Here is a 26,216-nt window from a genome sequence, read left to right on the forward strand (position 1 = left end):
TCCTACCAGATGTTTTGGAGTGCAAATCCCTAAAACCTTTATGGTGGCTAGATGGGCTAGAGCTGGTGAGTGCCACATTCAGACCATCTGGCAACCATTAATTCATCTCCCCACCAAGATCCTCAAAAGGAAGATGGATCCACATGGGATAAAATCTGAAATTTCATCTTGCCCAAAGGGATGTGTAAACATGTTTAGATAACATGAATAAGTTATAACATCTGTTGGTAGAAGTTCATGTTTTTAATTTAAGGAGAAGGAATAAGGCATACAAGTGCTTTATCAAATTGCCCATTCACGACGTATTCATACCGGGGGTGCCATTTATACCTCTGATGTTTATAAGGTTCAAAAGAAGAGCACCCTGCCCCGAGGAGCTTACCCATTTACAATTCCGCACATGGAACCCAACTAAGTAAAGAGAGGGGAAGCCAGAGAAAGCGAAGCAGATGGACCCTACGCCCTTGATCACAGGCTAAGCCCCACACTTGTTTTCAGAGGGGATCTATAATCTCGCACCTCCCAGAAACGTTGGGCTGCAACGCGGGAGGCACCGGGAGAGGCTCAGGGGAAGCCACGCCGCCCGGCAGGCTGCAGGCAGAGCTAAATACGAGGCTGTAACTCGAAGCTGCGAGAGCGACACTCGGGAAGCGGCCAAACGCGCAGCCCGCGAGCGCGTTCCCAAGTCCGAGCCTCCGTTGACCAAAGTTGGCCCTCCTGCTCGGGGCGGAGGGGACGCGGCCTGGCTGACGTCAGGCAGGAGCAGATAAGAGGTGATCTCGTCGCCGGAAGGAGCCAAGGGGACCCTCCGGCGGCCAGACCGCAGCTGCGCGCCGGGAGAGGCGGGAGCTCTCGATCGCAGCAGCGGAGCCAACGACCGCGGAGCGCCGCTCCCCCAAAAGCCCTGGGACCATGCCGCAGAACGTGGTTCTTCCGGGACCTGCGCCCTGGGGCTTCAGGCTGTCGGGAGGAATAGATTTTAACCAGCCATTGATCATAACCCGGGTACGTCCTTTCCGATCACGGTTCTTTGCTTTTCCTTTTGGAAAAGGAGTTCGCGTGGGTTGACTTCGTGTTTATGCCGAAAATAATCTGTTTGGATTGGGTTTGCTGCAGGTGCTTTGCTTTAAAGGAAAGCGTTGTTGTCCAGTTAAGAAGTTCGTAGGAGAGGGAAGGGACTTGGCGCTCTTCCCTGGCGCTTTGGGAGAGCACGTATCGCAAAGGCGCGATCGCGTTTGTAATCGTCCTGGGTCCACTTACCTGTGATGAAGCCTTGTTGACTTCAGTGGGACTTCCTGTTCTTTAGAAATATATTATGTTATCAGCATCTGATTTGTGGTGCAGAGGGTGCTATTTGCTGCTCCTGATACAGAGGAACTACGTGTTTTGCAGAGATTTCTGTGTTTCCCCAATCTCCCTGGTGACCTTTTCCCTGCACCCACAAGGATGGATTACCCAACACGCTGAACTGAAGACAAGGCGATCTACTAGGTCCTCCTCCTCAAAAAATAAAATCCATTGGAAGAAAGGATTCAGAGTAGTCCAGTGGCTAGAGAGGGATTCCCTTTTAAGACATTCTTTTGCAATATGACTTTGCATATTTTTCTTGCAAAATTGTATATTTAAGTTTGCAGAACTTTGAAAGGGCAAAGCGGTGCCGTCTGTTGCTGTTTCTTTGCTTTAAATTTCACTCTACCTACTTTACTTTTTTTTTTTTTTTTTTTTAAGGCTTGGAGGCAGTCTTCCACACCTTAGCATGCAAGATGCTACTTACCCTGCAAACAGAGGGGTTTTTTCTCTCTCTCTTTTTTTTTTTTTTTTGAGGGAGGGAAACTACAGTAAAAAAAACTACTCAGGGCCTGGTATGATGGCAACTTGAGTCAGAAATGCCAGTGCAATGCAAATATGTTTGCTAAAGGAGAAACTCACAACCATATCCTATTTAAATGTGTGTCCTGTCAGATGCGAGGGGACCTCTTCCTACAAGTGTTTATAAGAGTGCAAATTCAGTTTAACATCTCATGTCATCCAAGTGAGGAGATACGGGAGGGTAATGCTGTGCTGTGCTATGTCACCTTAATGTTGGGGATCAAAATTAGATCATGACTATGTTGAAATGCAACCCTACACTCTAAAAGGAGTTTATTTTGCGTGGGGCAGCTGCCAACCTGGAACAGGATATTGTACTTTTTAGGCCTGGGAGCGCGGGTTGGGGGAGGATATTGGGAGAAGGAGAAAAAAGATACCTCCCCAACCCCCTTCTCCTCCTCCTCCGTTATATAGCAGTAAGCAGTTTAAGTTTGATTCCAGCTGCCTGCTTTATGCAGGATTTTCTCTTTTTTGCCTTGCTTGCTATGTGCAGGTAAACCCAGGGTCTGCATAATAGAGAACTGGAGAAAAGGTAGATTTCTTTTCTTGCTGTAACTTCCCTGTATGAGTGAGGAGATGGAAGTCTTAGTCATATAACACACCTCCTCCTCAAGGTTAACCCCTCCATCAGTAACCCTTGTAATAAAATGTTGAGGGCTTGGCTGTCCTTTTTCCTGCCTTCCCTTCCCACTAACCAGATCCCTCCAGATTCTTGGCTACCATAGACTAACACGACACTCCCTCTGAAGTTCTCTTCCCACTGTAACTGATAACGCTCTGTGTCCCAGCATTTCAGCGCTTTCGTGGATGGACTAGCAATGCGGCTGATTTCTAGTGCCTTTAGAGTTTGCCTTCGCCTGGGTAGAAATCAGAGGCGCCTGCAAAAAAAATTAAACACACAGATATCCAGATTGTAATATCTCTGGGAGTTCCTTCTGTCTCATCCACACCCCATGTACACACAACAGGCCCAGGCTCCAGGCATTGGGGGGAATTATGCATAAGGCCAGCCCTGTCATTAGGCAAAGAGGCATCTGCTTAAGACTCCAGATATTCTAGATGGGGAATGGCAGCAAGACATTGGAGGACAGAGCTAAACGCATACAATGCCATTTGTCCTGCCGCCGTAAGTCACCTTGCTTCTCCTAAATAGGACAGAGATACACTGTGATCCCTTCAGTGTAGCCAGTTTGCTGCCTGTGCATCTGCAGATACTTCCAAGGTGTTTTCAGGTCCCCTGCGCTTTCTGACTTTATTTGGTAAAAAGGAATTAAGAAAATTAAAATGGCAAAGCAGTTTGCAGCAATCATCCTTATTTACAAGAAGGCCCATAGGCCCCGTGAAGGCCTTGGGGGATTTTTAGAAATTAAAACTGGTATCTGGCTGCACTTTGGTACTTTGTTTGGAAGGGTGCCCGTCTGCTCAAGAAAAACCAAACTAGAGGAAGAGAAGGCCTGTGTCTGCAGACTCAGAACTCCCTTAGTTCATCATTAACTAGTATCTTTGCCATGATTTATTTGACCAAGGTAGTTACAATGTGAAGCAGCTGAAGATTTAGTGCTCTTACTTAGATTTGGTCACATATTGCAAACCCAGCCAAAGAAGACCACACCTAGGAATAGAAATAGCTGGACAATTGAAATAAGGGGTGGGAATATCTCCTGGAATTTTTCAGAGGGATGACTTCTATCACTTGCAGAGTTGACTTCTAGGCAAATCCTGGCAACCGATTCTAAGATGGGACAGAAAGCCCCAGAATATGTTAGATTAATATAGTCTATATTGACAAAGCTGATTCAGCAGGTATTCTCATTGGATCAGCTCAAACTTATCTTAACGCTTACCTGTCTGCCATAGACAACCGAAATTGTATGCAGGCAGGTGAGAAAGTAGGCTGAGAGTAGAAGAAAGGTGTGTTCCATTCATTCCCTTTAATTAGTGCAGAAACTAATCTGCTTAAGGAGGCAAGGCTCCTAATTGGCACCCAGCATAGAAATACAGCTTTCCATCTATGTTCTACAGATGATAACAAGTAATGATAAGAAAAAGCAGGTCATTTACTTGTGGGTTTATTTATGAGGCTGAAAGAGCACAGTGATAAACTTTGGCTGGTAACGTTGCAGAGCGCCTGGTCCCTAGAATATAACAGCATTACTGAAAGAGTTCCACCAACTGCTTTTACATATAAGGATCTAAATTCCTTGGTACCAGAGTCCCTGGGAGAATGCCTTTTCCCACAGGAGTCTGCTCCATCACTGTAATTATCAAGGGAAGTCCTGCTGGTTGTGGATATTCACTGGACACCCACCAAGACGAGGGCCTTTTCTATGCTGGCATCCACTCTGTGAAGCACCTTCCCCCAGAGATAAAAGCACGTGCTAGCCTTACTTCAGAATTGATATACACGTTGAAAACATTCTTACTTGCTTTGGCATATGGATCTCATGATGGCACTGCTCCACAACTCAGGATCACTGATTTGATACACTTTTGTTTGTTTCATTCGCTTTAATCATTTTATTATTTTTTTAATGGTATAGAATGTATTTAGTGTTGTACCCTGTCTGGAGATGTGCGGCATGGCAGATGGTAGTGAAATGTTTTAAATAAATAGCTTTGCAATGATTTCATTGGCCTCATTTCCCACAAACTTTTTGCCAACCCAGAAACATCTCTGGGCAATATCTTCTTCAAGGACTTGTCACACTGACCTGTTTAACCCCCATCTCGAACCATACAGATCAACAGATGACCAGATCCAAACATGCACGTCTCATTTGTTATCTTGATCTTGATAGAAAGTTCATTGGAAAATAGATCATAGCTGTTATTAGAATGATCAAAGCTTGGTATTTTCCATGTCTCAGTTGGCCATCAAATCATACGGATGACTTGATGATCAGTACCATTCTTCCCCAATCTGATGATTCCAAGAATTCCCAGCCAATATTGTTGAAGATGCCCCTGGCTAGGAAATCCGGGAATCATAATCCCAAGATATTGGGGAGAGCAGCAGGCCAGACGAGGCTCCTCAATATCAATATCTCATTTGCTCTTTTCTCTTTCTTTAACGGCAGTTTTGTATGCATGTTTCTATGCACACATTCGTTTACTGCTGTTTGTCAGTAGTCTGATGCTGGAGTATTGGATTGTTGTATAAATGCACTGTGTTCCTTATTTAGTCATGTAATCCTTGCTCAAAAATAAATTGAGTTTATTGGGACTTTGCCCCAGGAAATGGGAATAACAGTCTAGTTTCAGTGAAAAAAATGTGTCTGCCATTTTCCTGCTTCACTAGATACTGTTTAAATTGGCCACAAACCTAAGGGTCTTTGGTGGTAAAAATTTGAGTGTGTTATAGAAATAAATATTTTTCCTAGTATTTGACTTTATATCCCACTTATTTCTGTAGAAAAGACAAGCACAAACCCTAACCCTAATTAATGGATTAATCCATGAAATGGATTTTTGAAAAACAGAAACTGAGGGGTCAGTAAAATCAAGCAGAAACGTTCCCAAACTTCTGATAACATTTATCTTATAAACAACTTCAGTATCACCAAATAGTATTGTAAAAGGGGTCCAGTATTCATTTGCAGAACAGCAATCTGTAGAAGTAGTCTTTATTATTCTGTTAAACAATTCAGTGATGTTTAAGTATTACTTGTAAGGTGTTGGGGTGAAGAGGTGAGGAATTATTGCCATCTGTGAAGTCTTGCCGTACTTCAACAAAAACTCTCACAAAAGCTTATGTTGGATCAGAAGAACTAAATTAAACCTCTGTTTCTACTTTGGAATAAGACCAGTTGAACTTCCTGTGGCTGGCTTCTGAGGAAATACGCCCGGGATTGCCAAACTAGGTTTAATACAAAAAAGAGAAGATGGCATTCTAAATAATTGGCCGTTTCTTTCCCAGAACGTTTCTCTGTTTAAACGGCTTAACCTCCATAAAATGCACAGAGGCACTTCTAGACTGCTCTGACACACACACTTGGCATCTACCGTGGAAAAAGGAAACAAAGGCTAAGTTTAAAACAATAGGAGAGATTGTGGTGTTTTGGGGCTGAATTGCCTTTTATGGAATTAAAAGACTTCCCATTATCTCTCAGGAAAAATATTTAGCCATGTCTGGCTTCTAGTCAGCATTTGTTTACAGTACACACAGTAAAATTTAAAGTGATATTAACAGCAAAAGAGCTAGCTACATTTATAGCAAATTACTGCAAAGTAAACTCTCTGTCTGAATCTCCATGGGACAAGTAGCTGCATGAGAAGACTTATTAACTGCCCATTTGGAGGTCTTAGCCGCCTGCAAGTCATATGTATGTGGAAAAACAAATGTAAAGATAATATCTGCTGTTTTATTAGCTTTGTTGGTTTGATGTTAACATCTGCTTTCTGTGGTTTTCTCATCTTTGTATAATGATGCAACATTTGGGGGAAAAAAAAGACCAACATAAATACAGACCACATTCTGATCTCTGTAGACCGCTTCAGGCCAGTCCAATACTGTGACATCTTTACTGCTTGATGCTGAAGACCTGGCCTTATTGGATCACGTTTTACTGAAGCCACATTCTAAGTTAATTGAAGTTAAGCCTCCCAAAGTTAGAGCTACCACAGTGCAAAACTACCCAGAAAATATTTTGGTTCTTCATTTCTTACCACTAAGAATGTGCAAGCTTTTTAATAAATTGACTAGCAGATTGACCCGATGATGTTTACTTGGAAGTAAGCACCATTGTGTTCAAAGGACATTACTTACTAATAAGTCTTCTGAAAAACTTTAAGATGTGTGGACTTGCAGTAGTAAAGGAAAAAAAGAAAGAAAGAAATCTAATGGGTGTTGAAGTCCAAAATGTGGAGGGCACCAGATTTCCCATCCCTGCTAGAGATCAGATCTGGCTTGGAACTTCCTAAAAGTTTGTAGTTACAGAAAAACCAAGCAATGACTCACTTAAGTAGACAGTACTGTCTGCCAGAATGTATTACAGAGATGCTTCCATGCATATTTGACTTCAGAAAAGAAGAAAGATTTTTGGAATTCTTAAAGGCTCTTTAAAAAGGAATGATCAAAGCACAAGGGATTGAATATTATCTTTGAGTGGGAGAGAAACAGATTCAAATGGGTTCCTGGCAGTAATGGTTCCTGGCAGAAGCTAGTCCCAAGCTGCACATCAAAAAATTAATGACTAATTTGCAGCAGAAGTTGATTTCCCAAAATATATTTTTTTAAAACGTAGTGTGGGGGAAAGCCTCTACACTCCTGTTAACACCTGAATGCCTGCTTAGGAGTAAATTCTAGCACCTCACTTGAGGCTGCAGAATGGTCCTAAGCAGGCATTCAGGTGTTCACAGGAGCGTAGAGGCTTTTCCCCACACTACGTTTTTAACCTTGTAACTTCAGGGAATAGGTAGGTAATTTCCTATAATATCCAAATTGAGATGTTGTAACTTGATTTGCTGAAGTCCATAGTCCAGTTTCTGGGTTCTCTTGACTGTGAGAGGCCTGAAACTAGAAATGGTTCTTGCCTACTGACCATTCTTGTGCCGCATGTCTGTAGGAGAGCTTTGTTTGTATTCATGGAACTTAGGTAAATCTCTTAGCAGTTGAGAGGTCCAATTTATGAAAGTCTCTACTCACATGGAAAGTTCTACTCTCTTCCCATTTTTTGCTTAAGGATTGATATCAGGAAATTAAATTGATTTAAAAAAAAAAGTTGGCTACGTCCTAATACTTTTGTACAAACACAGTGTGATTACCGTGGGAGACTGTGTACAGTTTGGGTCATTATGTCTTAAAATAACCGTAGACCTAGCAAAATGATCAAAGAGCTGGAGCTATTTAGCTACAAGGATATTGCAACCACTTAAACTTTTTGCAGAAAGACAAGTAAATGGGGAGAGAAACGAACATGGCTGAGGCAAGGTATGGAAAAAAGAGTTAGAGAAGGTTTTTTGCTGGCATAATACCAATTATTCAGGATCAAGAAAAGTAAGTCTTCACAGTGCACATATACTATAGGATTTACTAACATGAGATATAGTGTGATAAATTGTTGACAATTTGCTCAGCTTTAGAAGTGAGTTAGACACATTCATGAAAAATAAAGCTGTCAGTGGCTACTGAATCAATCTAGATGGCTTTATGTTGTTTCATGAATTAGCAGAAGGTATTCTTTTACACACTAGTTTTTGTAAGATTACAACAGCATCTCCTTCCCTGCACTCCTAATTTTCTCACTGATGCCAAATGTGGTTCGATTAGGGTTAGATTATTTTTATACATGTAGTTTGTGTTCTACCACTAATCTGTTCCCTCTGTACTGTTCATGATTTTCTCTTGCATAAGCATTTTGTCAATATGCAGCTTAACTAATGTCAGAAGTTATGCTAGCACTGCAGCAAACAAATCACTGCATGAATTTAGAATTTCAGTGTAAATCATGTAACTTGAAAAACAAACCCTCAGCACAGTCTAAAAAGAATATAGAAGGAACAAATAGATTAAACTCCATAAAAGTTAGACTAGGGCTTTTTGTAAAATCATGGGCAAAATAAGAACTCCTTTTGTTTCTGTGCAGATCTTCAGACATTCACAGCATCTGTTGTTTTTCCGTTCATATAAATGGAAGGAACAAATGACAATTTGGCCACCAAGTTGATTTGGGTACAAATGTTTAAATGCTTATCAATGTTATTATTAGATACCTACAAGCTAATACTTGAAATAAAGCCAATATCTACTGCTCAAGTGGTACTGCTCAACTGCTCAAACCCTAATCTACTGCAGTCCTACATACAGTATATAGAAATAGGACCAACTAAAGCAATTCCATAGTTTAATCTGAATCCAACTGTGTCTGAGTTCTAATAAAGACATGGGTTGGGCCCACGTATCACTCTAACTCTTGATTTGTTTTATATGAATGTAATAAAACATTTACTGCAGTGCCATGGTTCGTTCATGATATAAGGCATCAGTTGATATAGTGAGATGGCAGGGTTCACATAGCAGACTAATCAGTATCAAACAAGCCATATTAAGCCTTAGCAGGCCCTGTGAATTTACACCATGGCACGCGTTTGTTTATTTATTTATTTAAAAGATTTATACGGCCGCCCATCTTAAACAACTCTGGGCGGCTCACGACAACAGTAGAACCAATAAGTGTAAAACAACCATAAAACAGTAAAACAAACAGAAACCAAAACCCTAACCTAAGTCATCCCCTTAGGATGCCCCATAGCAGGCTGCCATTACCCTCATTCCGTTCTTTCTATTCTAGTCCACCCTATCCAAGTGCCTTGGTAAAAAGCCAGGTCGTGATGGCCTTCCAAAAGGCTAAAAGGGTGGGGGCCTGCTGAATTGCCAGGGGGCGGGTGTGTCACAAAGTAGGGGCAACCACGGAAAAGCCATGCTTCCAAGGCCCCACTAGGTGGCAGGATTTCAGGGAAGGGATCTGGAGCAGGCCTAACCTATCTGATCTAGTAGACGAGCGGATATTCTTCAGGAGAGGCGGTCCTGCGAATAACCAGGTCCTGTGCCATGTAGGGCTTTAAAGGTGATAACCAGCATCTTGAATTGCACCCAGAAGGAAACTGGGAGCCAGTGCAGCTCATGCAATAGAGGTGTAACATAGGCAAACCTATGAACACCCAATATTGTGCACGCCACTGCATTCTGGACTAGTTGTAACTTTCAAGTGGTCCTCAAGGGCAGCCCCGTGTAAAGTGCATTTCAGTAATCCAAACGGGAAGTAACTAAGGCATGAGTGACCATGAGCAAGGCCTCCTGGTCCAGGAAAGAGCACAATTGGTGCACAAGATGGATCTGTGCAAAGGCCCCCCTAGCCACAGCTTTCACCTGCTCAAGCAGGAACTGTGAGTCCAGGAGGACCCCCAAATTGTGCACCAGCTCAGTCTGGGGGAGTGCAACCCCATCCAGAGTCAAAGATGACAAGTCACCAGACCCTGTGGGGCCAAAAACTCAGAGCTACTCTGTCTTGCCAGGGTTGAGCCAAAGTTGGTTCATCCCCATCCAGACCCTTACAGCCTCCAAGCACTTGGACAGCATCACAACAGTATCAGCTGCCCGACCAGGGGTAGAAATATATACCTGGGTATCATCAGCGTGCTGATGATACTGTACCTCATGCCGTCAGATGACCTGACCCAGCAGTTTCATGTAGATGTTAGGGAGGGGAGGGGAGGGGAGAGACCCAAGCCCTGAGGCACCCCACACTGCAGGGGTCTGGGCTCAACCTCTCCTCGCCCATCAACACTGACTGGAACTGGCCACAGAGAAAGGAGGAGAACCACCACCAAATGGTGCCTCCCATTCCCAACCCCCAGAGCTGGTCAGAAGGATACCATGACTGATGGTATCTAAAGCTGCCAGGAGAGCTAGGACAGTTGCACCACCCCCATCCTGAGCCCTCCAAAGGTCATCAGCAGGCACGACCAGTGCTGTCTCAGTGCTATGCCCCGGCCTGAGCCCAGACTGAAACGCCTTTGTTTGCTTAATATGCCTTTGCTTAACATTCTCATTGTGATAAGCAAGAGAGAAATAAACACTGGTCTTGGTTTATAACTAAGTCACAATTTTGTTGAATCAAGCCTGGTGTTTCTTTAACCTTTAACAGCCTGGTGTTTCTTTAACCTTCATTCTACCACTCTTATTCTCCTGAGGTCCTGGTTGGGTTAGTTTTACTAGTTTGGCTTTTCTGCTTAGCATAAGCTTAAGTCTAACAAGATGATGAAGCCTTATGTGTGAACAAGCTAAACAGTGTTCCAGTTTCCCGTAGCTGCTCCAGATCAGTTGAGTGTCCTCGGTGGGATTACTTGCAGGAGTGTCGGGGCTGGTGGTATCCATGACATCAAAATGATAGGTGTGGCTGGATGATTTAAGCCCACTCCTTTTTAACCTTGTCTATTTGGGCATGGTGCATATGGTGAGAGTTTAATTTTACCAGCCATATGGGTTCTGAGATGCTGAAACCCCAAATTATGCAAGAAGCCCTTCTTCCCCCTCCGCCAAATTGTGAGGGATCAGTGGTCACAGTGACCAGGAGATGATCAGAGAGAACCTTTTCTGTAACATGCGTCTTGCCTAGATGTGGCTGCAGTTCAGAGCACGCTCAGTGCATTTGCTTTAACTGCCTCTATTGATTGGAATGTGAATTCTGCATCCCCTGGAGCTTTTCAAGCATTTCAGGATCTACTGACCATGGCTGATTACCAATTCTAAACTGGTCGAAATCTCTTTAAGACAAAGGAATTTGAGTGAAATGGAAGAGACTAGTGTTAATGGCAGAAAAGTTTATTGCCTAATTCTTACCTTGTAAAAATATGCTAAGCCAGTGGAATTACTTTCTCATAATCATATCAAATCAGATATTAAACTACCAAGTATCACATTATTTTAGCAGGATAAAAGATAGATAGATAGATAGATAGATAGATAGATAGATAGATAGATAGATAGATAGATAGATAGATAGATAGAAAGAAATATACCTGCTAAATAATTGCATAAAAACTTACTCTGGTTTTCTTGTAGATAACACCAGGAAGCAAAGCTTCACAAGCCAATCTGTGTCCTGGTGATATCATCATAGCTATTGATGGCCACAGCACAGAGAACATGACTCACAATGATGCCCAGGAGAGAATTAAAGCAGCAGCCCATCAGCTCTGTCTGAAAATTGAGAGGTAATTCCTTGTGACTCAGATGCTCAGAATCACAATGCAGAAATCTGGACCTTGAATTCTCTGCACTTAAAAAAAACAAAAAGTCAGTTTAGAGCTGCAAGGATCCGGTCTGTAGTATAATGGGGTCACAGGAATAGTTGGGATTTTCGTTCTGATTTTTGAAAACCTTTTCTAAGTGCATGAACCTGATAAACTGATTTTGTTGGAGTTTTTTTTAAAAATGAGCATTGCCATTATCGGGTTCTTTGTCACCTAATTTTGGTGGCATGATTATGTTCCAGTGACCACAAAAATGAGGCAACTTGTTCACCCTTGCAGATTATAAAGAACATCCCCATCACGACATGTTCTGTGACTATGTATCATGATGGATATCTTGCAATTTTTCTGGTACAATTAATCCTAGGAAGTTTTTTAAAATGTACAAGACGAAGTGGAAGACAAAATAAGTATTCAGTGAAATTACATCCGTGTCAGAAGAATTCTGGAACTGCTGTGAAAAACAAAAACTGTCCATACAGATGCAAACTTGGGGCAGTTTTACTTATTAACTCAGAAGTGCATGGTTCCTCAAACCAATGGTTGTCTTCCTCATAACAGTAACATTAGATAAATTCCATGTATTCTTGTTTTGATATGATTTATTGCCTTAATTGCTTGAAATTTTCCATTCTACATATTCTTCCCAAGCACATAGCTGTTTTGGGGATGAAGTTCCTTCCTGTTTTGTGATTATTTTTAAAAAGAATTGCTAAATTAGTCTTTCACAATTTTGTTTATCTTTCTTATGCTATATGTTGCTTAGTGTCCTGGACTGTAGCGGATAAACACTCGAACAGTTTGCCTTTCCTCTCTTTTTCTTTTCTATTAGTAGAGTTTTTAAAAATAATCAAACATCCACTTTTTAATGTGGGATTTAATATACAAATTAACAGCATAAGTCAATGTGGACAGTAGTTTCTTTGAATTCAGTCCCAGTTAACTGTCTAGACAATCTAAATCTGTAATGACATAAATATGTAAAATGCATATGATATGCTAGAAATGGTGAAATATTTTGGATTCCCTAATTCATTCTTCATTTTTCATCCAACAGGGCAGAGACTAAATTATGGTCTCCACAAGTAGCAGAAGAAGGCAAGCCGCATCCATTCAAAATAAACTTGGAAGCTGAACCACAGGTAGCAATTGGTTTAAAGTAAAGCTACATCTGGGCTGCAAAAATCCAGATATCCACTAAATGGCATTAGACACTGGAAAGCATTAGAGTTATCTGTATCTCTTTGCTACCATCTAGTGGTTGACTGGATTTTTACAGCTGAGATCTAGTAGTTCTTAAATCACCAACATTCTCATTCTGTTTTTAATTGGTTGCTACTTACCAACTTGTACTACTAACTGATTGTTTAACATGACAGCAACACTAACCAGTGAATCCCAAGACTTTATGATTAAAGACCTTTGGGAACAATGACTCTCATATATCTGTTCTAGACTAAGATCTTGATTTTAGCTGCTTAGTACCTCACATGTTCTGTAGGTAAATTTGACTCTGATGGATCTAGGAATCAAACTAGCAAATCCTGGATAGATTCACCCATAAATATAGTGCCTTCCACAGTATCACATCTAACAAACTCCTTAGGAATTATAGTAGCTGAAGTCAAATTTATCTAGAACTACCAGATTGAAGAAGAGTGGAAGTACTTCAGATAGCTTACTTTTGAAAAGGCACTATAAAATTGCCTTGGAATTACAGACATTGACTGAATTGATTAACAAAAGGGTGGGAGTTTTTAGTCTAATTAGTCTGAAGTAAATGGAATTATCTACTAAGGCACCATGCAATAATGACTAAACTACTGCCAAGGCAAAATATGTTATTAAAATACAATGCTGGCTATTGACTTTTAACTGAACAATTTATTCTAAGAAAGTTCTTTAAATATTAAATTAAATATTTAATTGATTAAATATTAAACATTTATCTTGATGAGTTATAAATAGGTCAATGGAGGTGTTTGAACATATTTTTCTGCTGATTTTAAAATACAAAAAAAGGTTCATCCCATTGGGAGAATATACCTGCCTGATTTTGCTCCTAACAAGTCCAGATTCCATAAATCAATTATCGTGCTTGTTACATAAATTTATTCTTGGGTTCTTAGTGAAATGTCAGTTAAGATGCCATATTTCAGAGTTTTGTTGTAAGCAGAAGAGCTGGACTGTGTACACTTTTTTCTATTGTTTGCTTTTTCAATTTATCTTTCTGCACATTTGGTGATATTTTGAGAAATGAAAATTAGGTCAAATTCACATTGCATCAACATACATGCTCACAATATTACATAAAATTGATGCTGCTATACTGTATGCTGTTTCTGTAATGTATCTCTCAGTACTATTAACAATAGTTGAGGATACATTGTTCAGAATTTATTTGCATTTAACATAGTTTCCGACTGTGTAGGATTTGAATTTTTTTTGGGGGGGGGAGGATAACCACTTCAAATAAAAAGCACATGTAATAGGAATAAGCTCTGTAAATGGATGGATGGACAATTAGATTTAAATATTCTGTTTGTTAATATTATGAAGGCCACTGTTACGATGGAAGGCCAGTTTCCAGCCAATTTTGTTCAACTGAATACAATGTAATCCCATTGTCTTAAATGCTGCTAGAAGAGATGACCTTCATGATCCAAAAAGACCAGTAGTACAGCTCTTGCAAATGACATATGTAAACAGAAATAGTGGGATCAAGCTTGAATGCTTAATGCACTTCCTCTCCACTGAACAAAGACACATTACAAGAAGATTAGGGTAGTATTTTTTTTGTTTTGCAGGGCTACCTTTCTGGTTTTTGCTTCTGTTTTGTTTTGTTTTGGTCCCTTCCAGACAGTTTTTGATTCCTGGTGACTACATGGACTAGTCCCTGCAGTCTTCTTGGTAACGTTTTTCAGAAGTGGTTTGCCATTGCCTCCTTCCTAGGGCTGAGAGTGAATGACTGGCCCAAGGTCACCCAGCTGGCTTTGCACCTCAGGTGGAACTAGAACTCACAATCTCCCAGTTTCTAGCCTTGACCGCTATACCAAACTGGCTCTCACCTTTCTGTTTAGAGAAATCTTTTCCTGTGGGAGAACTTTCAAATAGGCAACTTCCTATCTGCCTCCTGGGTGACTTCATGAGTGACCGTGCTTACCTGAAAAGAAATCTGATTGTCGAGTTAGGTGTGGAGCCAATTTTGCTTATATATCAGAGTTAGGCAGTTTGCTACTTTGGATGTCCTGTCTTGATTGTCTCTTTTGGGCCAGCTACAACAATTGTACTTGTACACTAATTACTTCATAAATGAAATTAGTCTATTCTGCAAACTAGAGTACTGCCAGGAAATGCTGAGAGGAATCACAGGAATACACTATAAAACCAAAAAAAAAAAAAAAAGCACAACTAAGTTTCATCTGAAGGGGATTCTTTTGGATGGTAGTTGTCCTCCCGCATCATGGTTAGAGAACTGTGAGTGTGAACATTAGGAACATTTTTCTGAATGTCCAGATCAGTTCTCTAAAGCATGCAATGCTAACAACAAGGATTAATTAAAAGTATTTTGTAAACAATCTTACAAAAAAGACCAGTGGAGAAACAGTGATCCTCTGTTGGTATTTGGGTCCTATCATTCCTCACCATTGACTATGCTGTCTGGGTCTGGTAGAAGTGATACTTAACACTTGACATCCATCTAGAATGTGAATCCATCCAGAAGTGGCACTTGACATCCATCTAGAGGGTTACAGGATTTCTTTCCCTATTGTAGATTAGGTAAGATATATATCTTGCAGACCAAAGCTATGACTGTCTGTATTCTAAAACCTATCATCCAAATTTGACTGATTGATTGATTATGTGCCATCAAATCATTTTCAATTCCTAGCAACCACATAGATCATCCAAATTTAATCAATCATCCACATAGCTCATCCAAATTTAAGATCACAAAATTTCCAGTGATTTGAGCAGTATACTTTTTGTAAGCTGTTCTGAGAAACATCCCTTTACATTGGAAGAGGAAGGGGAATAAATATTTTGAAGCATCAGATGGGACCGCAGATGAGTTTGATCTGGATCTCAAAAGGATGGTGTTTGCCACTTTAACAATGCATATGTTTAAACTTTTATTTTATTTGAAAGTTCTGAAATAGGTTGTAATAGTCAAATATAATTCTGTAACAAGAAAAATTAATATTCATAACTTCTGTAAAGCAAACAGATTTACATTAATAAACTCTTGTACAAAATTCTACTTTTGCTGCTGATAGGGAAGATCAAATCCATTATCCAGATCTTTGAATTCTCTTCTGGGTAACTGGAACTCTTACTCAACACTAGTACCTTTTCAACCATAAAGACTGAAAGGAAGGTGAAAAAATTACAGATTTGTTCTCAAGATACTGAATGACACGCCTCATATGCTATTTTATGCTCTAGCTGAGTAGTTTGTATCAACAGAATGCACACAGCTAAAACAGTTGGAGCAATGGAAAAATTATCTCGAAAATGCCCATACAATTTAAACACTAATTTAGTAAAACAAATGACTTGAGGGAGTTAATAGTGCATTTTAAATAGGTTGTAAATCAGAGTGCACAACAGGGTTTTGTTTATTTCTTTCAGATCTCCTTGCCACTCTTTTTTTCTGTGGCAATTTTGTTGTTTGCTTCATTAGGATTGGAAGCAGTAAATTATGCTGCATTTATGTTTAGAGCTCAGCATGATAGTGCAAGCAAAAGGCCCTTGATTGATTTAAATGCAGAGGGTTTGTCAGCTTAGTTTTATTTTGCATCTTCTCAGAACCACTTTTTAGAATGTATTCAGAAGGCAGAATATGCGCTCGTGTCTGTCTTGCTAAACTAACCAAATTACAGCGGTGCTACGACCAAAAGAAAGGATCACTTGGATTGGATTGTGCTTTGATTAAACTATTTATACCATTTAAACTGTATTTATCTAGAAGTGCATTTTATTGATTGAAAGGGACCTTGTGGCCAAAGACCCATACAAAAGATGGTTGTTTGGTTTCATCTAAGACAAAGAAATCACATATCATGGAAGAAATGCAACTGCCAAGAAAGACCACGGTGACCTCCTTTCTCCTCTCCCCTGTCCCCTAACCTTTAGTCATCCAAATTTTTGTGATGTGACATCACTGCCCTCCTATGCCTGGTCCATGTTACTGTTTATCACCAGCAGAAGTGGAGAAAGATGTGGGGCAATAGCAACCCTTATTTTTTGATTTCTGGATGGCTAGATATTACTGGCGGGGAGAAGGAAGGAAGAACTGTGGCTGTTCTGCCGTATTCTGCAGCCAAATGCTTGTAATGCAGCCTCAAATCAATAACAGCGATCGCCAAGTCTGTAAGCTTGTCTGTGTACAACTGGTACCATTTTCGGCAGCAACCCGTACGGCTTGCTTACTGGTTTACTAAATCCAGGCCTTTGTTGTCCCTTGGCACCAATGCCTTTGATTAATAGTTAGCTGCAATGTCAGTTTTGCCTGCTCTCGGCTTCAGTGTGCATTGTAGCTCTGTGTATTTTGTCTGCCTATTATGCACAGGAATTCAAGCCTATTGGTACCACTCATAACAGAAAGGCCAAGCCTTTTGTTGCAGCAGCAAACCTTGATGACAAAAGGCAGGTAATGAGTTCTGCCTATAACTCTCCAATTGGGCTTTACTCGTCTGGCAATATACACGATGCTCTTCATGGACAGCTGCGCGGCCTGATTCCTAGCTCATCTGAAAAGTGAGTACCACATTGTGAAGGGGCCTCTCATCACTACCTTTGTTATCCTTGTTTTTCCGTATTGTTGAGTCCAGCTCTTCTTGCCTTTTCCTCTCCTTTTTCTTTCCTGATCTTCAAAACTTAAAAAATGCTTTTCAAGATATTTACCTTCAAATGAATATTCATGCGGAAAAGACCAATGTTTCAAGCATTCTGTTCTAGAAAACTGTCGAGACAAAATCGGCATGTCACTGAGTTCAATCCAGTCAAAACAAAGCTACAGTCAGGACCAGAAATATTGGAACAAGGATAACTGTTTTGGCATTTGGCCTCTGTACACCACCACACTGAAGTTGAAAGGAAACACACCCAGATGGGAGCAAAGTCAGGACTTTCAGCTGTAATTCAAGGGGTTTGACAAACCCGATAGAGCATGCTTTTCACTTACTGAAGACAAGACTGAAGGCAGAAAGACCCACAAACAAGCAGCAGCTGAAGGCAGCTGCAGTAAAGGCCTGGCAAAGTATCTCAAGGGAGGAAACTCAGCATTTGGTCATATCCATGGGTTCCAGACTTCAGGCAGTCATTGACTGCAAAGGATTTTCATCCAGGTATTAAAGGCGATCCTTATGTTTGTCATGATGTTGGTTTGTTCCATTACTTATGAGCCACCAATGGGGGGGGGGGGGTATGCCACTGGCTGTACTTCCTGAATGGTTGGTGCCCCACTTTTGTCAAACCCCTTGAATTACAGCTGAAAGTCCTCATCTCCCATCTGTGTGTGTTTCCTTCCAACTTCAGTTTGGTGGTGTACAGAGGCCAAATGACAAAACAGTTATCCTTGTTCCAATATTTCTGGTCCTGACCATACACGCATGCAAGGAACTGAAACCCATTCAGTTTTAATCTGACTTTCATCTGAAGAAACATGACAGGGCTGAAACTGCACTTCCTACTGATTTCAACTGGAGATGTTTAAGTTGGTGTGTGCAGCCTAGTCCTGAATACATTTAACATTTTAAATCTGTGTATTTCGTGGGACTTACATTGTAGTATAGGGCCAGCAGCTTTAAAAAGGGCTTGATTTTGGCTTGACTGTAGCCATCCCTCTCTTTTTCTTCCAATAACAGGGAATGTGTTAATCCTACTACTCTGCAACTTATGTTCCATAATGTTCAGTGTGTGTGTGTGTGTGTTATCTAATCTTCTTTGAAAACAAATGTACTGTAATTTGCTGAAAGTTGTTTTGTAACCCTTTCCTTTTTTTCTAGGACATAAGCTACTTTGAACACAAGCATAACATTCGACCTAAACCTTTCGTAGTCCAAAGCCCGAGCAGGTCATAAATTCTGCCTGTAACTGGTGCATGATTTTTTTTTTCACAATCCAACTGGGTTCAGTAACATTGCTAATTCAATATGTTGTAAATCCTTCTAATGAATGAAATGCTTGCTTCACAACTGTAGTCAAACAGTGATTCCCAAGTAACAGAGGGATCCAGTTCTTAGATCATGGAAAGTGTTGGTAAAAATGTTGCACATATAACGATTCAAGTTACAACAATATCTAAGGCAACAGTGTTCCCAAAATCCAGTTAAGCTCAATGGGTCTTGCATCAGAGAACCTCTAGATGCATTCTGTGCAGGCAAAACAGAGAAACCTATGACATTCATGATGGATAAAACAAGAAAAGGGACCGTATTGCTGTTTTAATTGAATACATAAAGAATATGATTTAATAGGAATTTTACTCTCCTTCATGGACTCCTACATTTCTGTCAGAATTTATGGAGGATGACATTTGAGAACTGAAAATATATAGCAGAGTTTACTTTGCACTGTATAGGAAATCAAGTTCCTGTACTCTGATTTTAATTTCTCTGTCATTCGATTGTGTTGACAAAACAATGTGTTGCAAGACCAAAGGTTGAAAATTATAACTCCATACTGAGCATAATTTTTGGGTTTACCTAGTAACACATACTATCTGCTAACAAACGTCTGGAATGTCCCTCTCTTTCTCTGGCACTGGTAATGAAGGCCCTGTTGCTTACGGCCATGCTTGCGCTGAGGGTTTTGACAACGTATTTTAGTTTATAGTATTAACCCTGCCATTATTGACAAGTCTGGCTCTTGTCTTTCAAACATGGGCTCTGGTTCTTTTTTTTTCTGAGCATTGCCACGTGTGGCTGTCCCCTTCAGTGACTATTTGGCTGAGGCATCTGGCAAATGCAGAACTGCATGCTTGCTTAGGAGTATGGGTTCTTCTGGATTCTTTGATAGTAAGGCATGTGTTTTCTTGAAAGGTATGTCAGAATGGTCCTCTGTAAATTCCTTTTGGCCTCCTTGATTTAGTTGTGCATTTTGATTGCAGTTTTTTAAAGGATCCATGGTTTAGGAAATGTTGTCATTTATCTCAATTAAAAATATTTTAATCTCTATAGAAATATTTACTGATATAACTATGGCATACCATGAATATTTGCAGTCACATATGATTTGTGACAGTAGCAAGATGAATTTTTGTGAATGTTTGAGCTTGGACATGCCAGTAAATGTTGAGAATTTTATGTATTTGCTTGGCAGCATTCAGCAAAAGTGATGAGATTTAAACTTGATTTCAGAAGTTCACAAAAATTGACATTATTACTATTCACCAGATTGTGAACATTTAGTCTGCAATCCTTGCACAATTACTTAAGAGTAATCCACAGTGAAATCAATAATTTCATTCCCTAAATACATGCAATTTCAGTCTTATAGTCAAACCTACAGTATACCTGTTCATCTAGGTGCAAATTCTAATGAAACAGTGAGATTTGTTGATGAGTACATAGGAAAATATAGTCACCGTTGTCATAAAGCAGGTTGATTCAGAATTAAATCTAAGTATTTCTACTACATTTTCTTTCCTGATAAATTCAAATCCCTAGAGTAGCTTCACAAAATGGTGGCAGAAGATGTCCAGTGAAAAGTGAGTTCACACTCTTTGTATTTCCAGGCTAATATCCAAGAGAAGAATTTGAATATAAAGGTCACTACTAGGACCTTTAATGCTGGCATATCACAGTCATCTTCCAGGGGGGTACATTGAAGTTCATTATTTAATTATTCAGAATCATTGCTAAGTTTTGATTGTAAACACAAATCAACAGGCAACATAAACATCATATAGATTTTAGGAGGAGTGGGGACACTTTCTTTCCACGTTAAGGGCTAGACTCTAGGCCACAATAAATATTTGTCATCCTCTTAACACAGTGTTGTCCAAACCTGGCCACTTTAAGATGAGTGGACTTCAACTTCCAGAATTCCCCAGCCAGCCATGATTCCCCCATGCTGGCTGGGGAATTCTGGGAGTCGAAGTCCACTCATCTTAAAGTGGCCAAGTTTGGACAACACTGTCTTAACATAACACGTTGTTAGGCTAACTTTCCACAACATGATGACTTCCTGATATCTTGGAACTGCAGCATCCAGAAGTGCCAGCCAGCTGTTTTAGAATACCAGTCAAGGAAACGGTCACCTTCCATCAATGTTCAGTAAACTACATTGGTCCCCCCGCCCATTGTGCTGTCCTAGGAAGGGAAAGAGTGTGATTATATGTTTAGTAATTCTTTAATTTTGTTGCTTGGTATGTCCAAACCAATTTATTATGTTCATAGCTGCAACTCTGTCTCCAAAGGATTCTAACCTATGCTGTGTAATAATAAGAGATCTTAAAATTGACCTTCAGAGTTTTCTTTATTATCCAGTATAAAAGTGATGTATCATGAGAACCTGCTTTTTAACATACCAATGTATGACTCATTTTCTAAAACATTTTCTGGATGTTGGCTAATCCTACTTTAAACTGTTTTCTGAAATGACCTAAAATCTAACTTCCCCTCCTTAAACATTAGAGAAGAAGAATAAAATTATTGTCACCAAATAGAAGCATTTAGCAATAACATTTTGAATGATAACATTGCAATGAGCTTGATGGTAAATGTACTTCTTGCCTATGTAGTTTTGATTTTGGACCGTTGAATATTTCACCGCTATAATATATAAACATTGCAAGAGCATGCATACTTTCAAACGTGAAACGAATGCAAGAAAATACATTTCCGTAGTCTTAAATTATTTTCTGTGGCATCAAAATCTAAATCAGTAACCGCCTAGTTTCCAGTGTTCCTTTATTAGAACATCAGGACTTAGAACATGTTATATTTATTCATAATGACATTGGGAAATTCTTAACAAACAGATTACACTGAAGTGGCTGCGGTGTTATGAAAATATTGCAGGCATACATCAGTAGGATTATATGTGTAGTCTAAGATTGAAGAGTGTGAATATTATTGTTGCTTTGAAGGCTAACCTGACAAAATAAACTTCAAAAGGTTCAGACACTAATATTAAACTGCCTGAACCTGATCAGGTTATTAAACTGTAACTTATGTTTTTGTGGACAGTGGTGAAACTTGACCACACAAAATATGAGGATCTTTTACAGCAGATTGTAAACAGCAAGAATATGTACAAAAAAGCTTGTGCTGAATTCTTGCATTTGCTTTCTCTTCTCTCTTTGATCACTCTTGAAACTGCATGTGCCCTTTCTTTACCTTCTGTTTTCACTCTGATTTGAATCATATATGCAGTACTCCCTCCGGTTTTGATGGCAGCAGTGGACGTAGCACACCCTCTTCTGTTAGCACTGTTAGCACTATCTGCCCTACTGAGTTGAAAGCTGCAGCTAAGATGGCCCCCAACATTCCCTTAGAAATGGAGCTTCCTGGTGTCAAGATTGTACACGCTCAGTTTAACACTCCTATGCAGATGTATTCAGATGACAATATTATGGAAACACTGCAGGGACAGGTTGCTACAGCACTCGGGGAAACACCCCCTATAAGGTAATGGGAGCCATCATGTGTGCTTAGCATACTGCATGAAGAGTGCTGCCTATCTGCCAGCTATTTGCTTGTTATTCATTAAGGCTTTTAAGCATAGTTACACCATGCCACTTTAAGGGCCTTTCCCAACTGCTCAGTAAAATAACACTACACACGTCCTCAAACCATTGAAAAATCATATTATCTACTATTCCCACTGTCAATCCCTATCCTGCCTCTGGAGCTTCTATTCTATCTTGCTTCTGGATGGTAGTATCTTGATTTAGACTGAGCAGGGCCTGTTAAGCAAAGCCAGTGATGAAACCCTGGCTCAACTGCCCTCCCTCTTTCTCAATATTGCTCCTGGCATAAATCGTAGCACAACTCATCCATGGTGCGGAGGAGGAGAAAGATGCTGTTGTTTCACTGGACAGCCCCCACACCCTCAGACTAGCAGAGGCTTTTCCACTTCCCTTGCCATCTACCCCCAATCCTGGCAGTGGATCCCCAGGCAGAGAGGTCTGGAAGGGTTGGCAGGAGAAGAAGGGAGTTGACTCTTTATCTGTCAGCTCTCTAACCCCACAAAGCTTTACCATGCAACCACCCAGATGTCTGCCAATTTTTGTTCAGACTGCTTATAATCATACATGCTTCCCCAAAAGCCAAAGAAGAAACAGAAAAGAAACAACAAACAGCCACATGGGTTGTGAGGCAGTAAGAAGGAGCTCTCCAACTGCACCAAGTAATCTCCCATTGCCGATCAACTGCTAGTTGGGCTACTTTTAAACACAGGTTCAATGGTCTCCTGGAGGAGTAAAAAATGTGTGCTCAAAAGCAGACCAAGAAAAGCTGACAAGTGTGGAGAGATTGCATCCTGAAATGGTAGAAAGAAAGCTGGCTCTTTCTGGCTTCACTTAATACATTCCCACTGCTGCTCTTCAGCCTGATCCATGTCTCTGAGCCAGGGATCCTGTTGGATCACCTGGTGAGCATGGGGAAGAGCTTGGCTTGGAAGAACCTGACATTTACAGTGCCCGAAGCAGGAGGCCCTGGAAGACTGTGGCCAGGGATTGGGGGGGCGGGGGGGGGGCATTCCTGCAACCTCAAGTGGCCAATAAGTGCTGGCTGATTTCATCTCCTTTATTAATCTTATTTGAACTGTCCACAGACTGCAGATTACAAATCTGTCCAAGAATTTGCTTAGCTCCTTGGAAACAAAAAGAGAAAAAGAGTAATAGTGAAAGAATTTCTATATCTCATTAAAGATCTCTAAGTCGTTTCATCTCTCTTTATTTTGTTCCATGACCTATATCCTATACTAGAAAATGAAAAATCTCAAAGTATATTAGGGAAAATTAATTTCCTTCTCATTATGAAAAACTAGTATGATTACACCAGTCTATTGTTCATGTTTAGATATATAATCTTAGATGTGTTAAGTTTTTTGGCCAGTTTGCAGGCACAGAGCTTTATCCATCAATCAAGTTGGGTATAATACAATCCTATGCATAAAATTACATTAAGAATTACTCCCAGGTAACTGATTATTCATAATTACAGTTTGAGGCTGCATTCTGTGCATACTTATATGATAGGAGTCTAGTGATACCTCTATGTATAGATAAAATTGTGCTTTCAGTTGATTCCCGTCTCTCTTGCTAATTAACCAACAATTTCTGAAAAGCTTTAAAAACTATTGCCAGATTTCTAAAATTATTAATAAAGTTGGTTCTATGTGGTGTCTATTAATAGAATTGTGTCTAGGAGGAAGGGAGAAACTGCTCATGTTTTATGGAACCAAAATATTCCTGAAGGTAACACTAATTAAATAAAGGTCATTGGATGACCTTTGCTTTTTTAAATAAATTCTGAAGGATCTTGCTTTTCACCAGTGAGTTATCAGCTCAATGCTGATTTTGTGCTTTTTTAATTGGATATATTTTATGCTTTTAAAAAACATATCATTAGCTGAGTTGTGAAAGTTCTAAAAACAATTCATAAATATTCTTGAAGGCTACATTTATTTAAATTATATGACACATTTAAACTTCAACAGATAAGGACTCATTGGATTGGGCCATAATACTAATAAAGTATCTTGATCCAAGTAGATAACCAATTGTCATGCTAATATGCTAGACTTGTTTCATTTTTGCATGTGTTCCATTGGGGCTTTTCATAACAAAGCTGGAATTATGAATGAAATTTTCACTGATTGTATTACAAGTAGTGGAACCTGCTGTTGACAACCATTCTGGTAAAAAGAGTTTGAAATGCTTTTATTGTTGGGCTTTGTTTTCATTAGACTCAAATGTAAGGATGGTATCTTACTGCCCAGAAGTATTTTGTGTGTAGTAACTAATATCATCCTGAAATTTCCTTTGAAATATTCCATTGTGCCTTAATGATAATAGGATCAAGACCTAATAATAACGTATTATGTTTAAAAAGGTTACAACTTGAAAGTTTAACATTTAAATATGTAATTTAAACTATTATTAAATCTGAGCATTTTTCAAAGTCCTGTGAAAGTTGCCCCATTGTGAGAGAATAGGCCCAGGAGACACCTTGTCTTGATCTTCTAGAAATGTCTGTTTGGCATCTAGTGAATTCAGTGGACCCCTTTATTTTCTATTTGAATGAAGATACGATCAATTGCTATTGCTTCTGATTTTTGGATTATATTGTTACATGGTTATTTTTAATATAATGATTTACTTTTTAATATTTGTTTTGAGCAAAAAGCTACAATGCAAGCTTTTCCAGTGCTCCAGATCAATATAAGAGTATAGAACATACCCTGGGGAACAAATTGCTATCAGTTCCTACCACCAAAACCTAAACTTTTCAGTCTGTGCTTGCCCAAATGCTAACCATGTACAGAGATAGAACAGAAGTTGCTGTAGTTCTTTTCTTGTTTTATGAAGACAGTGCAATAAAAATCAAATTGTAGAAGAAATTGCAATTGTGAACTGGATCCAAAGAACCATTTAGCAAGTTCTGCCTGCTCAAAAGACATTTGAATTCTTGTTCCTCATTGAATTTCAAGTACCATACAATGACAGAGACTTTCAAAAACATTTTGTGATATGTTGGATATTTTTGACAGCAGGAAGGAGAGTCAGTCATTGCAAGGAAAGTGTCCATGTGCATTCTGCAAGCCCAAAACTCTAGGTGTAACTGAAGTAACTTTTCTGAACCCACACTATATAAGGATAAATATATATAACTACAGATGTGGAGTTGTTCCACAACTCATTTTCTGATATATGTGTCAGTGTCTTTCTGTGTCCTCCTTTAATAGTTAACTCTCTTTATCTCATACTTGCACTGACTTTGCAGTGAGCCAGTTCCAGCTGCAGTGCCCCAGTCCGATGTTTATCGGATGCTACACGATGACCCTCAAGGACCCAGCCAACCACGCCAGTCCAGTTCTTTTAAGGTGCTGCAGGACATGGTCTCTGAAGACGCTGGTTAGTTACAATTCGGCCTCTCTCTTTATTTAAATTGAAGGCGGGAACATAGCACATAAATTCAGCAGTTTTGATTCTGGTCAGTATCTATATGGAAGACCATAGACTACTTAAATTCCTAATGGAAGAAAGTATTCAAGAAAGGAAAGCATCAATAAAATGTGTGACGATAGCAATAAAAATGTAAGTCAAGAGTAGTAAATTAAGAGAGGCCATTAAAAATGCAGTATTTCTTACGGTGCAAAAAGAGAGAGCAGTCAGCGAGAGCTAAAATAAAATAATTTTAATAAAAAGGAATATGTATGACAATTTTAAATGGACTTCTGTACTGTTTTAATCAGAAGCATTTACTATAATATTTTTTTTATTTATTTATTATTAAATTTGTATGCCGCCCATATCCCCCCAACAGGTGACTCTGGGTGGCTCACAATTAAAATCAGAAACCCCATCAACAATTAAAAATCCCCCCATAAATAATTAAATAGATAATTCATTAAAAACG

General features: G+C 39.7%; 1 protein-coding gene across 3 annotated transcripts in view; it reads left to right on the forward strand.

Annotated features, from left to right (window-relative positions):
* The first annotated feature begins 626 nt into the window (after positions 1–626).
* The window catches only part of PDLIM3 (PDZ and LIM domain 3), a 29,583-nt gene continuing 3,993 nt past the window's right edge, over positions 627–26,216 (forward strand). Inside the window, exons 1-6 of one of the 3 annotated variants that reach the window (XM_088131600.1) lie at positions 627–1,005; positions 11,432–11,583; positions 12,680–12,764; positions 18,633–18,700; positions 22,005–22,259; positions 25,581–25,711. In XM_088131600.1, the coding sequence (XP_087987726.1) occupies positions 913–1,005; positions 11,432–11,583; positions 12,680–12,764; positions 18,633–18,700; positions 22,005–22,259; positions 25,581–25,711 (784 nt within the window). In that variant the 5' untranslated portion in view covers positions 627–912. Of the gene's footprint in view, positions 1,006–11,431; positions 11,584–12,679; positions 12,765–17,194; positions 17,383–18,632; positions 18,701–22,004; positions 22,260–25,580; positions 25,712–26,216 lie in introns of all 3 variants that reach the window. The other 2 variants (XM_007423692.4, XM_007423691.4) reach the window with 2 other exon arrangements.

This window comes from Python bivittatus, unplaced genomic scaffold, assembly GCF_059951505.1.
Source record: "Python bivittatus isolate LINGU-HERP-01145 unplaced genomic scaffold, Pbiv_v1 ctg000070_np1212, whole genome shotgun sequence".
In the NCBI taxonomy this organism is placed as follows: Eukaryota; Metazoa; Chordata; class Lepidosauria; order Squamata; family Pythonidae; genus Python; species Python bivittatus.